This window comes from Carettochelys insculpta, chromosome 20 (genome assembly GCF_033958435.1).
Source record: "Carettochelys insculpta isolate YL-2023 chromosome 20, ASM3395843v1, whole genome shotgun sequence".
NCBI classification, from domain to species: Eukaryota; Metazoa; Chordata; order Testudines; family Carettochelyidae; genus Carettochelys; species Carettochelys insculpta.
Window position 1 is genome coordinate 17,456,149 of NC_134156.1, and position 16,223 is coordinate 17,472,371.

Sequence of the window (16,223 nt, forward strand, 5' to 3'; positions counted from 1 at the left end):
TTTTTCTGGCTGCTCTGAGCGCTTGCAGGGTACTTTGGCTTGGTGAGCGTTTGTACTCCAGGAGTGCAGCGCGCTTCTTTTCAATGGCTGGAATCATCTCATCGAAGTTAGCTTTGAACCAGTCATTTGTGTTTCTAGCTCTTCTTCCAAACGCTGACAAGGACATGTTGTGTAAATTGTATCCCTCAGATGCTGCCATCTGGATGTCACATCGGCACCCCCAGGGCTGCTGCGCAGATTCTCCTCGAGGGTGTGTCTGAACTTTTTGGCTCTCTCTGAGTTTGCCGTCTTTCTGGGATCAATGCGGGGCCTTCCAGTTGGTTTAGAGTGGTACAGTTTCTTGGGAATCACCTTGAGTTTGGAGCAAACTAGCGAGTGATCTGTATCTCAGTTGGCACTATGATAGCTGCGTGTCAGAAGGACGTTTTTGAGGATATCACATCTAGCAATCTAGTTGATGCCAGTGTTTCGAGCGTGGGTGTCTCCATGACACTCTGTGCTGTGGTTTGGTTTGGAAAAATGTGTTTGTGATGCACAGATTGTGGTACGTGCAGGGTTCGAGAAGACACTGTCCGTTTTCATTCATTTTTCCCACACCGAAGTGGCCTAAGCAGGAAGCCCATGAGTCACAATCGGCTCCAACTCTTGCATTGAAGTCACCCAAAATGTACAGTTGTTCATGAGCAGGTATTTGCGCTATGGCAGCACTAAGCACGTCGTAGAACTTGTCTTTTACTTCCAGTGTGGCGTACAGGGTTGGAGCATAAGCGTTGATCAGGTGGACAGGACCGGCACAAGTTAGAAGTATGACCTGAAGGAGTCTTTCTGATCCACCCATGACTAATTCCACCATTTCTAGAAGGGCGTTTCTGACAGCGAAGCCAACACCATGCTCCCTGGGTTCTTCTTGGGCTTTACCCTGCCAGAAAAAGGTGTAGTCCTTTTCCTTTAGAGATCCTGAATCTGCGAGTTGCATCTCTTGCAGAGCAGCAGTGTCAACTTGGAGCCTCTTCAGTTCCTCATTGATGACAGCAGTCTTTCGGGTGTCACTGATGTCCTAAAGATCTTCAGTCAAACCGGTCAGCGTGGTCCGCACATTCCAGCAAGCAAGCTTTAAGACTTTGGTTTCCTTTTCTTGTTGATTTTCTTATTGGTTTGCCTGGTGCTCAAATTTCAGTCACTTGTCAGGTTTGGGAACCTTAAGCCTCACGCATCCAGTGAGGCAGGTGAACTGTGGCGGGACAGTACCCTACTGGCTGGGGGCTGCCCAGCTTGAGGCAGGCAGTGACTGTCCAGTGAGATGCGACGATCTCTCCCACCATCGAAGGCAACCCCTGGCGCTCGTTCTCTACGCCAGTCGAGCAAGAGCTTATAACCAGTATCTGTTACCTCCCATGTTGGTTCAATGCTGTTAAGCGATGCTGGAGTATCTCTCCAGGCACAAGCCTGAGCAATTTTTTGGGACCCTGCGCTGCCCAGACGCCAGTGTTCCCCTCTCGGCTTTACTGATGTAGTCCAAAGGAGAGGATAACCTCTACGTCTGGTACCAACTCAGCTGCAGGAGTTGCGGGTCGATGCCAGAAGTTGGCACAGAACTGCCTTAGGCCTCCCTCCCGGATTTTCTGTCAGGGTTTACTCCCTTAGCCTTGCTCCTTCCCAGGATAACCCACAAGGCAGTGGGTTGTGGCAATATTGGAAACTGGTAATGACAAGCTGCTACCATGAACCTGAGGAACCTGTAGTGGGCAGGGATAATGGAAATATGAAATTAAGCTTCTTTGCATGCTTGCTCATATTTCTTCAGGTTAGGTGTGCGCGCACCATGTGCATGGCTGCTGAAAAGTTTTACTCTAGCTGCTACCCAGTGGGTTGGCTGTGGTTGCAGTTGGGAAGGTCCAGGTTGAACATTAGGAAAAACTTTTTCACTAGGAGGGTGGTGAAGCATTGGAATGGTCTACCCAGGGAAGTAGTGGAGTCTCCATCCCTGGAGGTTTTTAAGTCTCACCTTGACAAAGCCCTGGCTGGGCTGATCTGATGGGTTTGGTCATGCCTAGGGCAGGGGGTTTGACTTGATGGCTTTTTTACGTCTCTTCGAGGTCTATTGTTCTATGATTCTATGAGTCGTACTGGTGTGGAACCCTATAGATGACCCTACCAGCCTGGCTGCTCCTCAGTTCCTTCTTGCCAGTTACTGTATGACAGTGGGGAAGGAGGGTGGATTTTTCCCTGAAGGTCAAGAGTGGAGAACAAGTTGCCCAGATCCAGGGCTGGGATAATACTGGCCATGGACACCATATGGAATCTGAACTTTTTATAAATGTGTTTAGCTTTCTGAGGGCCAGAATAGGATGAAACTCCCCTTGCTCACCCACTCCTTGGGGATAAGGACGTAATGGGAGTAGAAACACTGTCCCCAAAACTCCCTGGGAACCTGCTGTATGGCCCCAAGAGACAGCAGGGACTGCACCTCCTGTATGAGGAGCTTCTCATGAGGGGGTCCCTGCAGAGGGACTGGGAGTGGGGGCAGGGAGGAAAGCAGAGTTTAGAACTGAATCAGATATCCCAACCTTACCCTGCTGAGAATCCAACAATCTGAGATGATCTGGGCCCAGGCATAATACAAGTGGGAGAGTCAGTTGGTGAATGGCAGGGAAGGATCCAGAGAGCCCAGTGGTGCTCTGTTACCAGGTGCACCATCAGAACTGGGGCTTAGGCCCCTGCAACAGCTTTTATACAGTCTGCCTCTATGAGGAGGGTTTCTGCCTGCCCTTATGGCCAAAGTGCCTGACCCTATGCCTCTGCTAAGCCTACCTAATAATGCCTTGCTGGAACCAAGGGTGCTGACGGGCATTGCATGTCTGCAATGCCCCTGGCCATCATGTGGGCTGCCGAGCTTGTAGAATCCACCATGACTTGAAGTGCCATCAATGAAACCATACACCCCTGTAAGACGGCAGTGAAGTCAGGCTTATCGGCTGCTGGCAGTCTTGGAACTTAATGAGTTGAAGACATAGTGGCTGAGCGACACCAGACAGACAGCTGCAGGCACCCCATGGAATAAAGCTTTCTCCCAAACAAACCCAGAGATTTGACTTCTGTTTTTAGGAGTGGTGCTTGGTGCTCCTGATTTTTATGGCAGTTAACCATACCACCACAAACTAATCTGGTGAGGGGGCAGATATATAAATGCTCGTACCCCTTTTGAAGCACAAAGTACCTTTGGTCGACCCTCTTGGTCATTGGAGGAAAAGATGTCAGGGTCTGCCACAGAACCTTAGTGTTCACCCTAGTGGTCTTAAAAAGTGTCAGGGTGGCCCAGTCCGGCTCCTCTGCAGACAGCACATCTATGATAGTGTGCTGCTTCCACAGCCACCTCAGCAGGGAGGTTAAAGCCCTGTGCCACCCAATGGAGAAAGTCCTGATGGATCTTGGTGTCCATGGAGGACGGCAAGATGGATGTCCCTGCCACCACATGGTCCAGCAAGGATGCGGAGGGTGCCAGTAGGGCACGAGTCTCCTTCTCCTTGAGCTCCCCTTGTTTTGCCTGGCCTGCAGGTTGCACCACTTGGTTAAGATGTACAGCTTGGTGCTGACCCCTAGGAATGGGAGTAACATGTTCTTCCCCTTTGGCTTCTGTGGTTCCTGGGAATAACCCTGCATTTCAGCAGATACCAATTTCTATCCATGCATATCCACATCTGGCTAGAAATTTGTTCCAGCACAGAGTTCTATATATGAGTGGTTTCTCTGTATTACATTAAGTTAAAAACAGGTCAGCTGATTTTAACAGCCTTCTTTGTAACTAACTTCATTTAAATTTAAAAACAACTTCCTCTTCTCCCTGATTTTGAACAGAGAAGTAGGGCTTAATTATTGTATAAAGGAAAATGGTGGCTAATTCTACTTTCACATTAAACTGCAAAACTAAGTGTCTGCCCCAGAGATATTAATTGTTGAGTATTTTTGAAAAAATTGTATCTGTCTGCCTTTTATCGCCTGTCTGTGTTGACAGATATCGGAGGGTAGGTGTGTTCATCTGTATCTACACAAATAGCAGGGATTCCCATGGCCCTTTAAAGACTAATAGATTCATTTGGGCATAAGCATTTGTGGTCAAAAACCTATTTCATCAGCTGCATCTGTCCACAAAAGCCTATGTTCAGATAAACCTATTAGTCTTTAAGGTGCTGCAGGACTCCTCCTCATGTCTACAGTAAACAATTTGGGAACATCATGCAAAGGATATTTTTACTTCCAGTGAAATTTAAGGGAGATAGTAGTAGTAGTAGTAGTAGTAGTAGTAATAATTAATAATACAATAACAATGAAAGAATTAAAAGTGCAATCTCCAAAAAGAATATATTGATTTACTTTACATGCTTGTTTATACAGCATTAAAAATGAATTGCTGTAGTAAAGATATTTATAATATGAGGGCTTTGTCTTGCCAACATTAGTATATTATAATGTACACAAATTATTGATGTTCAAATAAGACTATGAAATCAGTAAATATGTAAGACCTGTCATAAACTATGTGACATGAAAATGATTTGTCAGTGCTTTTCCTGCAAAATATAACCTAGCAGTGTTAGACCTGCTCATGTGTGGCTTTTTTTTTTTTGCCTTAAACTATGTGAATTTGTAACAATGCTTAGAGGATTTTTTTCACTTCAAGCTATTTACATAATTCAAGAAGACAGCTGCTAAAGATAGATTAGCCACTATTTCACCTGCTTTATCTACTTTTTTAAAGAACTGATGTGCAAAATACTACAGTATTTTCAACAAATGCTTACTTTTCCTCCCCCAAAAAACTATTTCTTGCACCACTTCACCCTCCCCCAAAAAACAACAAAGGAGTTGCTGCATTATTGAATGTGGTTATTGAATACAGTATGTGACACTATACAGTGAAGTATACTTAATAGTCTGTTCATGTGTACAAAATTAATCATTTTGAAGTTCTTTTCTTTCCTTGGAAAATACTGAAATAAAATTACAGAACACAATTACAAATGATATTCTTTCCTACGGTGCTTTTAATGCATCTAAGAAGCAAAATAAAGTATATAATGTAATTACTGTGGAATCCACTGTCTGGATTTTGGAGGAAAAGATTAAATTGACATTAACACTGCTTCATACAGTAGTGGATGTAGCATCTAAGTGCCAAATGATCTTTGACAGTTTGTCATTGCCTATCTCTTTTGCATATTTCAGTCTTGTCCATAACTAATGTGCTACTTAGTTGCATTCTTTTAAATTATTTTTTCACTTATAAATTTAACAAGTGGCTGGAGCCATAATTATTCAGTTGCTGTGTTCCATGGTAATAAATTTTTCTTTAAAAATTAGTTTCCAGATTTTCTAGATGATGAAGCAGGGTTGTTATGCTTCTCCCCATAATTCTTAGGGCTTGTTTTTTCCTGGGTTTCATACTTGAAGTACAACGTGTTTTAATGTAACAAATAAGACTAATACAGTACATGACTTTATAGAAGAGATTTTTTTTCTTTACTTATTAACCTGAATGTCATGGGCAGCAAGACCATTAAATGAAAATCCTAAATAAAATGTCACATTTTCATTTCCTTGAGGCACAGAATCATAATGTAATGCTAAAATATGAATCTGTCCAACATGACCCCGTACAAACAGTTTTCCATTCTCTGTCCAACCTGAAACCCTTCTTAGAACATCACGTATTTTACCTATGTTCCACACCTCGCCATGTTGCCACTTCATCCGCCGATCATTTAGGGATCCGTCAATTAATTTATCAATCCTAGTCTTATGCACAATCTTTCTAAGACCACAGCCTTTTCCTAGGAAGAAATGTGTGTAGATTTTCTTTTTTCTTGGAGCAACATTTTTGACCTTGATGTCATGCATGCGTTTCATAGTTTGAAGAGCTAATACGAGCATATCGTCTTTATCTGAATTAGGTTCTTTGTCTAATGCATCATCAGGCCAGTACAGCAAGGTGAGCAAAAAATAGGCACTTGCAGGAAATGCTGTTCTTCTCTGCTTAAAAAATCTATTGCTGAGTGCTCTAAGTGTTTGAAAAGGAAGAAGTTTGGAAGATCCAGGAGCTAAACATGCTAGTGTGATATGACACAAAATATAATTAATGAGATCAATGTCGTCCAGCCTCTCTTTCTGTGGGTCATCAGGGTAGAAATTAATTATTTGTTCTAACTTTTCAACTGACCTCTTCTCTTTCGAATCTGACAAAAATGAGAGAATGGTAGTAACATTGCCACCACCATACTTATAAATACTCATGCGTCTGACAAGTTGAGTTTCGGATTCTGAATTATCTTCTCCCAGATTTTTTGAAGTGAAGAATTGAGCATATACCTCACATTGTCTTTTCAGCCACTTTCGTGGATTGTAAACTTGTTCTTCCTTCTCCTCCTTTGTTCCCTCATCTTCTTTCTCCTGGTTTTTATCAGTTTGGAAGTAACTTAGGTCTTCCGAAATCCAGTCCAGAGCATTGTAAATGTTCTGGCGTAAGCCTTTTAAACGGCTATGAAGCTTTCCCCATGGTTTTTTAATTTCCTCTGGAATGTAGTCTGTTAGCAAATAACGCACAAGCTCAGAATGTTCCCCTTGTGTGTTTTTAGGAAATACCTCAAGTGTAGACAAGAATTTTAGTAGACGACATCCCACTTCAACCTCTCCAAAGTAGCCAGCGTTATTCATGCTGTCGATCTCTGCCTTTGCAGCCTGTTGTGCAGCCCTGAAGCATTTCATAGCTTTAAGGGCAATTTCTATCATCTGAATGACTTCATCAGGAGTGACCTCGTCTGTCCTTTTGTCTACAGTAAAACTAAACCATTTCCTGTATACTTGACCTTCTGTATCCAAAATAAAAGAATCATTTGGCAAATGAGATTTGGCTGCTCCTGCCCAATACTCTGCATCCTCAAATTTTTCATAATTGTAATGCAGTCGAGCAAGCTGCTGGGCAAAGAAAGCATCCTTTCCCAGGCATTCGTAGGCTGTTTTTAAAACCTCTATCGCTTTTTCACAGTTTTCAACCTTACAGATATGCTCAATGAATGGAGAGAAGAGACTGTCAGTATTGTCTCCCCTGCTCTTCTTGTCACGTCGTATGAACAGATCTCTGATGAATTTCATGAAGTCGTCTCGTCCAAATCTGTGGTGTAACAGCACTTTTTCTTGGAGAAGGTTCATTGCAGTTTGACTCTGAGGCTGACTCCCTGAGAGCTGATATAGAATTTCTTTTGCAACCAGGTAATGTATGATGTGGACAGATGAAATACAGGTGGTATTTTCTCTTAATTCTATAAAAATAACCCTTGCCTGTTCACTTAAGTTATTTTTGAAATCATACTCTCTCACTCTCTTTTCAGTATATGCTCCCAGCCCTAGAAAAGCCTCACAGTGTGACAATGAAATGTATGAATTATGTACATAGCAGTTGAGCAAAGCAACATACCTCATTAAATTAGTAACAGGGGAAGAAAGGTCTATGCCCTGGAGCAAGTGCTCTACAAATTCTCTTACATATGTTTCATTAAACTCCTCACTCATTAGGACAAATGTAAGAATAAATTCAGGTTTGAAGTCTTTCTGCTTTTTAAGTTTTTCAATTTTGGTTTTAAACAGGTGTTTCTCTTGGTCTGTCAGTTTGTGAGTGACAGCAACTGTATCAAGGGGAGAAGCTTTGCAAAGTTTTTCAGGGACGTTAGATCGTTTACAACCCATAAGGATGAAACAAGGCTTGGAAAAATGACTTCTTCGAGCTGCCATTGCATCCATTAAATCATGTTTTAATTCATCCAGATAATCTTCGTCATAGTCTTCAACCAGGAGGAGGACTGGAAGAGAGTTCTTCAAGTCATTTTCATCATATTCTCTAAAATTAACTGCATGCTGGCAGACAGTTGCCACTGGGTATGTGGATTTGACCACAGCACATCTTAAATCCTTTCTTCTTTTCCATAGTACTTGCCTTGCAATGGTGCTTCCTCCGCTTCCAGGTTGATGAAATATTTTTAATTTAGCCACAGAATACCTGATTCTGTTCCCATGCAAAATATCATCCAAGATTTTATGAACATCTCTGCAGGCCTCCCGTTCAATGACTTCTCCACAGCTTGCTTTATCAGCAAGCCAGAAGTTTTTCCAGCTGACTTTTCTACCCTGGTAAAATGTCCGTTCTGTCTCCTCTATTTCTTTTGTGCTCAGAAGATCCAATTTGATATCATCACATTGATCTGTACACAAAATTTCAAGGGAAAACATTTTCTCTTCTTCCAGTGTTGGAAGCACACACAGACCTTTTGTAGAAACTGGTAAATGTCTAGGACATATTGTGGATGGAAGCATTTTTTGAACAGTGGCATCTACATGACTTAGCTTCATGCCCACAATACTTCTCTCTTCTAGTGTCTCACTATTACAAGATGCCTGAGCTAGGTTAGCCCACTTCTTGTAATTTTCTTTGGATTCTGCAATGCATATGATATAATCCATTCCATTCATTTCTGCATAGAATTCATGGAAGGTGTCTACAAGTGGCTTCTTCACAGGTGAGCACAGGAGGAAAAGCACCACAAAAGATCCCTTAGGAAGGATTTCATCACAGATAAATGAAATGGCTTTCTTCAGATACTTCTTCTTTTTTTTAATCCAAGTGTCTTCATCACAAGGCTTCTCGTCCCCAAGGAAGTCACTACGTCCATTGCAAAATGTCCAGCTGGTGTGATCAAATAGGCCCAGATGTTTTTGAAATTCAGTGGTGCTCATTTTTGTTTCATTGGAATAATTGTGCAAAAAATGTGACCTTGTTGCATGATGCTCTTTATACTTGGCATATAAACCTGACACATTGGAATTCTCATCAAAGTCAAACACACAGAAAATATTCATGCGCATTAAAAAGTTGACAGATTTCAGATCCTGCTTTCCCCAGCTGTTTGTTACAAGAATGTACCACAGAGAATCATTCATATAGTTCTTTCCATCAGTGAATAGGACTGATAACTTTCGCCCTAAATTTTGGGAAATTTCCTTAGGATCCTCATTACTAGAGGACTCAGCTTTTTCTCTTCTGACATCCATCATATCCAAACCCTGAATAAATGTGACTAGGTCTTCGTTCTTTACTGGCTCAGACTTGGCTCCAACTCTTTGATAGAGAACATGAGTTTTGTCAAGGATCACTTTATTGTTGTCTTCATTAAATTTAGGCAAGCGTACTCGAAAGATCTTCCCCTTCACTATACTGGATGATGGTTCAATGTGAACCTCTACCACAAAGAGTTGTTCTTGACAGTCTTTCTGAATCACTTCAGTAAAAATAGGGGGGTGAATGCAATTTCTTGCAGTTTGTTGGTGAGAGGGCTCAAAACATTTTTCAATGTAGTTTAATGCATCAACATAGACATCTGTGTCTGTTACCGGTATGCCAGCTATCTGTCCATGTTTCCAGCCTTTGTCTTCAACACTGTCCATTACCCCGAAGTGTATTGTGCCATTTGTTCGAACATTCATGCAGGCTGATGCATATTTAATCACTTCACATGCAAACTTTGCTTGCAATCGTTGCCTGTCCAGCTTTGCAGCAATTGTAAAAGATTTGTATTCATGGCAAGGTGTGATCAAATCTATGACTCCAGTTTCTGGTGCAAGAATCCTGTTTTTCACATATTTAAAATTAGTATCTTCATTTTTAAATTGTCTAAATTTGCTCAGCGTTAATGGTTCAACTGTGTTTTCGTGTGAGGAATGACTTTTTCTACTTCCTTTCTTAGAAAGAGAGGATATTGTTTTTTCTGTGTGCTCCTTATCAGTCTCTTCTACTGCACCACAGTTGTCTGTTTTTGAAGAACCATTTTGGTATGATGTTACTTGAAAACTTTTGGACTCTGTGATGCTGAGGGCTTTTAAATCATGATCTGTCTCTTCAGTCAGTGTATTAGCCTTCATAGGCACAGCTGAATTCTTCTTTTTCATCTTCCTTTTATTACCATTGTTTGTGACATCAGAACCTAACACTTCTGAAGCCTTAATGCTGGGATTATCAGCATGGGCTGAGTCTATCCCTGCATTCTTGTGCATATGTTCCAAAAGTTCATTTCTTTTCCGTGTTACTATGTGGATTTGGCCTCCTTTCATACCCATGCTCCTGAGGAAAGGTTCATCTATCTCTTTGAGCACTGGGCCAGTCACTTCCTCTGCACATAGCTTTTCTACATATTCTTTCTTAATTCCAATGGATTCTAGCCAGCATCCAACATGGGACTCATTCCATTCAGCCAAAGGTAACGTTTTGTAGTCTGAAAAAAAATTGTGTGTCAGCAGCACATATTCAGGGACGGTTACTCTTTTTTTATTATTATTATTATTATTATTATTATTATTAGACAGTACTGTACTTTGTATTAGTGTTACAGTCCTCTTTAAAGCCTTGTTTTGATACAAAATTATGTGTGTTATAACACATTTGAAAAGTTTAGACTTTAACTAATCACATCCGCCCCCTCTACACTGGACCACCCTTCTGGAAGGGGCATGCTAATGAGCTGAGGGGGACATTCAAATGAGGCATGGATTTAAATGTCTCACATATTCCCACAAGATCTCACTTCCGGAAGAGCCTTTCCAGAAGCCAAAGCTGTCATGTAGACAGGGTTCCTTCGGAAGGAAACCCCCTTCCAGAAGACGCCTTATTCCTCAAACGTTTCTTTGAATTCTTTGAAGGTTTCTGCTGGTTTAAGGCCAGAGGTCACCATTACATCTTCTGGTCTGACCTGCATACCACAAGACATTAAATGTCTCCTAGAGACCTCTCTGTTATGTTCAGAGAGGTTAACAAAACTAAAGGATTTCAATCCTCAGGAGAATGCCTGGGGCACCCAGTGAAGCAAACTGGGCAAACCAAGTTGCCATCAGTGCCCAAATCCTTACAAGGGCAGGGGCTTGATCGGATGAAATGTGCCCAGATGATCCCAGCAGGTGAACAACTCCCCATGCTACAGAAGAAGGCAAAAAGCTATGGGTTAAGTTCTGAGATCTAGCTATAGTTGTGCTGATGACTTCCTCTGTGTTCCTGGGGAAGTCACTGAACTTCTATCTGTTCGCCTTCTGCTCAATGGGGATGCTACCTCCTTATCATTCTCATACAGCTGCTAAGAAGATTCACTAGTATGCCCCACGCATTGGATAAGTAAAATGTTACATATTCAAACATCAAATTCCATTACCTAAGAAGTACAAATATCTCAAAAGAGATACATACCCATTTTCTTGTAGAAGTAGTTTTATCTTCTCGCTTAGAAACTGAGAGCTAAGGGAGAAAAAAGCCATACCAAATAGCTGAATATAATATTTTTTAAATGATCTATATTGTTCACTCACTTTTGGGGGGATGTGAAGGAAACGTTTGTTATTTACTGAATTTAAACACCCCTGGATTTGTCATCCACCTCTGCCTTTTAGTCCCTAGAATGAAAGGCTTGGAAGCTTTTGATAGTCTCCCATAACATTTTTACCCATAAGTTAAGGAAGTATGGATAGGATACATGGAGTATAAGACAAATAGAAAGCTGGGTTGATGGTCAAGCTCGACAGGGAGTGGTCAATGGCTCAATATCTGTATGGCAGTCGGTTTCAAGTGGAGTGCCCCAAGGCTTGTTTCTAGGGATGGTTTTGCTCAACATCTTTATTAATGACCTGGATGAGGGACTGGATTGTACCCTCAGAAAGTTTGCAGATCACACTAAGCTAGGGGGAGTGGTGGATATGTTGGAGGGTAGAGATAAGATCCAGAGTGACCTGGATAAATAGGAGGATAGAGCCAAAAGAAATCTGATGTGGTTCAACAAGGAGAAGTATAGAGTCCTGTACTTGGGATGGAAGAATCTCTAGCATTGTTACAAGGTGGAGACCAACTAGCTAAGCATCAGTACAGTGGAAAGGGACCTAGGGGTTATGGTGGATGAGAGGCTGGATATGAGTAAAGAGTGTGCCCTTGTAGCCAATAAGGCTAGTGGCATATTGGGGTGCATTAGGAGAAGCATTTCGAGCAGATCTAGAGAAGTTGTTGTTCCCCTCTATTCAGCACTAGTGAGGCCACATGTGGAATATTGTGTCCAGTTTTGGGCCCCCCAGGATGTGGATGTACTGGAGCAGGTTCAGAGGGAGGTAATGAAAATAATTAAGGGGCTAGAGCACATGACTGTGAGGAGAGGCTGACGGATTTGGGCTTGTTTAGTTTACAGAAGAGAAGACTCGGGTGATTTAATAGCATCCTTCAACTTCCAGACAGGGAGTTCTAAAGAGGATGGAGAGAAACAGTTCTCAGTGGTGTCAGATGGCAGAACAAGGAGTCACAGTAGGAGAGGAGTAGGTTGGATATTAGGAAAACTACTTCACGAGGAGGGTGGTGAAGCACTGGAATGCATTGCCTTGAGAGGTGATAGAATCTCTATCCCTAGAGATTTTTAAGTCCCAGCTTGACAAAGTCCTGGCTGGGATGACTTAGTTGGGGTTGATCCTGCTTGCAGCAGGGGGCTGGACTAGATGACCTCCTGAGGTCCCTTCCAGCCCCATGATTCTATGATTTATAGTTAGAGTGGTATGATCCTGTCCCCTCCTTACTGTAGCCACATACTTTGACATGAAGGGGACTTAAACTGGCATAATTTAGTCCTGTCCTACAAACAACTCATCCAAAGGCGCAGTATGCAAAATAATATCCAATATTACAATTGTCTAAGAGTAAGAAAACAAAAATTGAACATTACTGCCTGCAGGTATTTATAAAAGGCCCCTCATACAAACTGAGACAATAGAACAGTTAGGCTATGTTTACGCTAGAGAGTTTTGTGGGAAAAACTGGGTTTTGCTGACAAAGCTTGTGGAGCACCTACACACAAGCTGTCGTTTTGTCTATAGAAACTGTAGAAATAAAGCCGTGTAGGCGCTCTGGGTGGCCCTTTTGTCAACAGAACCTGTCAAAAATTCTGTCTGCTTTTATGTATAGATGCAGTCTGTAGACAGAAGTTTTGTTGGAACATTTCTTCCAACTGTAACTGCTGTAGACAGATGCTTCTAGTCTGTATGTAGCCTAAAAGAATAACAACTAGTGCTTTAGAATATGTCACAGAAAATCTGTATGTACAAATCACCACAGCTGTTTCCATACCACACTATGAATGGTTACATCCGCTCTGTCATGCCAGGTCAGTGGAGGCAGGTTTCTCTAAACAGCAGAGATCCAGTTCCATGAAGGCAATTCCAGGCTCCTACGTTCTTCAGGGATGTACTGTAAATTGAGGTTTAAAGAGAGAAGAGTCATTAGAGTGGATAAAGAGAGCAGCCTGCAATAAAAAGGCAAGGTAAGCAGGGCCCCTCACGTGAACCAGACTTGCATATTGGGGTGATGAGAAATGCTTTGCCCTATAGGTTGGTTGGTGAGGTGAGTGTGGGCCTCAATACGTTGGAAAAAGGGTCAACAGCTATTGGGCCGACTGGGTAGAGACTGGTGATAGTGGATTAAAAAGGGAAAAAAATACACATAGTTAAGTAAACAACAAGCACATGGAACAAATATGCACAACCCCAAATCCACTCTCAGAAACAATGCTCAGGTTGCCAAGTACTTTTTTTTTACTTCTGTAGACTTTAGCTCATCCCCTTGGGATGGGGCCTAAATCAGTGAAATCCTTCCCCTCTACAGTAGACTGGGAATGCTAATTCCACAGCGGGGTCACAGCCAATGTTCCCATTATTCTTTGCCATCTGTATGTGAAATAAAGTTTTGTAGGTACCAAGGCGTGTGCAGATGTGCACCACTGATAGAAAAACAACACCTAGCTGTGGGTGCTCTGCTAATTAGCTGGGTGGCAGTTGAATTTCTCCTGAGTGGCTACACAAGCGCACAGGAAACACTGGGCACAGCCCAAGCCCTGCAGCATAGCAGGACCTAACAAGTCAGCCAGAGCGCTTGAGGAAACGAGTTATGTTTGTCAGTCCTGGCTGAAAAGTGCCACAAGGGGGCAGCTAAATGCAAGAACTGGGTGTGTTTCTGGGTGGTTACATTCCTGATCAGAATCAACATCTTTGAGAGAATAAAAATGGCCTTTATGCAGCCCTCTTCCAGGAAAGATGGAGCAAGCCCTTAGGCGGCCCACAATCAGCTGCCACTGGGGTTGTTTTAGCAACCAAAAGAGGAGGCCTCCCCCCAGTCCATACTAGAGATTTGGGGGTTGGGGGGGGTGTTAGTGATTCACTGCAGTAGTCTTGCAGGCCATAGAGCTATCCTGCATTGGTTATGTAACTTTTCCTATGGATTTGAGTCTTTTTCTGCCTTGGAAAAAGGAATATAGAGAAACCAGAAACTGAGCACTGGAAGTTGGTTTTGTGGAGGTCAACAAGTTTGCAAATCAGGCACTTTGGCCTGAAATTGTCCCTTCCTGAGTTACAGAGATCCCGCTCTAAAACAGAGTTGAAAATTAACAGGGGTGGGAGGGGGGAATCAAATGTTTCCTACAGTTTAAACCAGAGCTGCCCACACCGTGCTCCAGGGGTGTGGGCCCCTCATACTGGGAAAGGGACAGGAATGGGTGGCCCTGTATTTGGAGCAGGGGACTGGCAAAGGTCTGGCAGAATGATTACCTGGCAAAGGTAACACCAATGGGCTGTCAAAACAAAAAGCAGTCAAGTAGCACTTTAAAAACTAGTAAAATAATTTATTAAGTGAGCTTTCATGGGACAGACCCACTTCTTCAGACCATAGCCATACCAGAATAGACTCAATATTTACTTGATTGCTTTTTGTTTTGATAGTACATAGACTAGCACGGCTCCCTCTCTGTTACCAATGGGCTGTATTATCTTATGTCTGGGCAGGCTGGTGGGATGGAATGCAATACCTCAGAACCAGCCTGAAGGTATGGGGTTCTCCCTGGCTTCCAGTTAATCCCAGAGATCCACCCATGGGGCTTTCTCTTCAGGGCGCAGGGAGGCAGAAGGCAAAAACAAACTAGCACGCATGTCTTTCTCTTAGCCCTCTCCCACAGGCTTTTTTGCAGGTGGTCCCAAGAAACAGATTCCTGCTGCAGCAGCCACCCTCCCTAGGGAGAGGAAAGGTTCAGATGCGGAGAGGGGCAAGAATATAACAGCCATTTGCAACATGGCTGTTGCACTGTGAGGTCTTAGCCTGTGATCTGCACTATGCCTTAGGGCGCATCATTAGCATTGAGAGAGCCAGAAAAAATACCTGTGCCACAAAGAACATTGTAGTCATCCTCAGGCTCCCACACCCGAACCCCTCCTGATGAGCCAAACTACGTTTAATTAACAGAATCAAGATATTCCCAAGCAGAGCTGCAGGGCAGGCTTACCTGACCGAGGCTGCTGGGCGGGAGCTGCCTGCTCACTCACTGAAGCTCTAGCTCTGAGAGAGGAAAGGTTTCCTTTTACAGTTGGAGATGCAGCTTGTTTGCACAACAATGTCTTGCTGGACAGTAGCCTCTGGTGGTGAATTTTTCATTGGCCAGAGTGCCGCAAAAGTGCCTGGGCAAGACAGACTGAGCTGCCTCCTCTCCCTGCCCTTACGTCTGCTTGTACTCTAGCTGCTTCTGCTCAGGGGGTTGCTTGCATTTTCTTTTCCTGTTTAGCAGCCTGCCTTGCACAGAAGAGCTTGAAGCATGTCCAAGTCTCCACCCACCAACCGGAGGTTGCCTAGAACTGATCAGCCACAAAGGCACTTCCCTGTTGAGTTGTGAGCTTGCTTTAGGCGTGGTCTGTGCATTTTAATTTAACCATGTCAGCTTTTTCTGACTGGAATCACTAAATCTGCACAACCTTAGCATGTACCCAGCAATACTGGTGTTAAGATGCCTTTCCTTGAGGGGGAATGAAGTTATAACAATATAAGCACGTTTACCAAAGGGAGCTACATCCTTACTAAGTTGGTTGTACTAGTGTAGTGAAACAATACAATATTTGTGCCTAGGCAAGTCCTTCGCTTCAGACTGTACTGTGAGCCTGCCCCCAAGGAAGCAGTGGCGAGAGGGAGGAAGAGAAACAGAATGACAACCACCTTAGAAGGAAAGCAGGACACCTCGAGGCCTCCCTTCCTCTGCCTTGTGATAAGGGACCAGCTGAGCTTCCCAGTGCCTGAGGTTGCCTCCCTGCCCCCCCCCCCAACTGTGCATTGGACTAGACCACCCCCCCAAGCA

The 16,223-nt window shown here is 43.1% G+C and overlaps 1 protein-coding gene across 1 annotated transcript; it reads right to left on the reverse strand.

Moving 5' to 3' along the window:
- Window positions 1-4,416: 4,416 nt before the first annotated feature.
- On the reverse strand, window positions 4,417-16,142 carry LOC142023693 (sterile alpha motif domain-containing protein 9-like). The gene is made up of 4 exons (XM_075014918.1): window positions 15,384-16,142; window positions 13,184-13,303; window positions 11,276-11,323; window positions 4,417-10,313 (listed from the first exon to the last, which is right to left on the reverse strand). The coding sequence occupies exons 3-4, from the start codon at window positions 11,277-11,279 to the stop codon at window positions 5,518-5,520; spliced, it is 4,800 nt and encodes a 1,599-aa protein (XP_074871019.1). The 5' UTR covers window positions 11,280-11,323; window positions 13,184-13,303; window positions 15,384-16,142; the 3' UTR covers window positions 4,417-5,517.
- Between the last annotated feature and the right edge of the window lie 81 nt (window positions 16,143-16,223).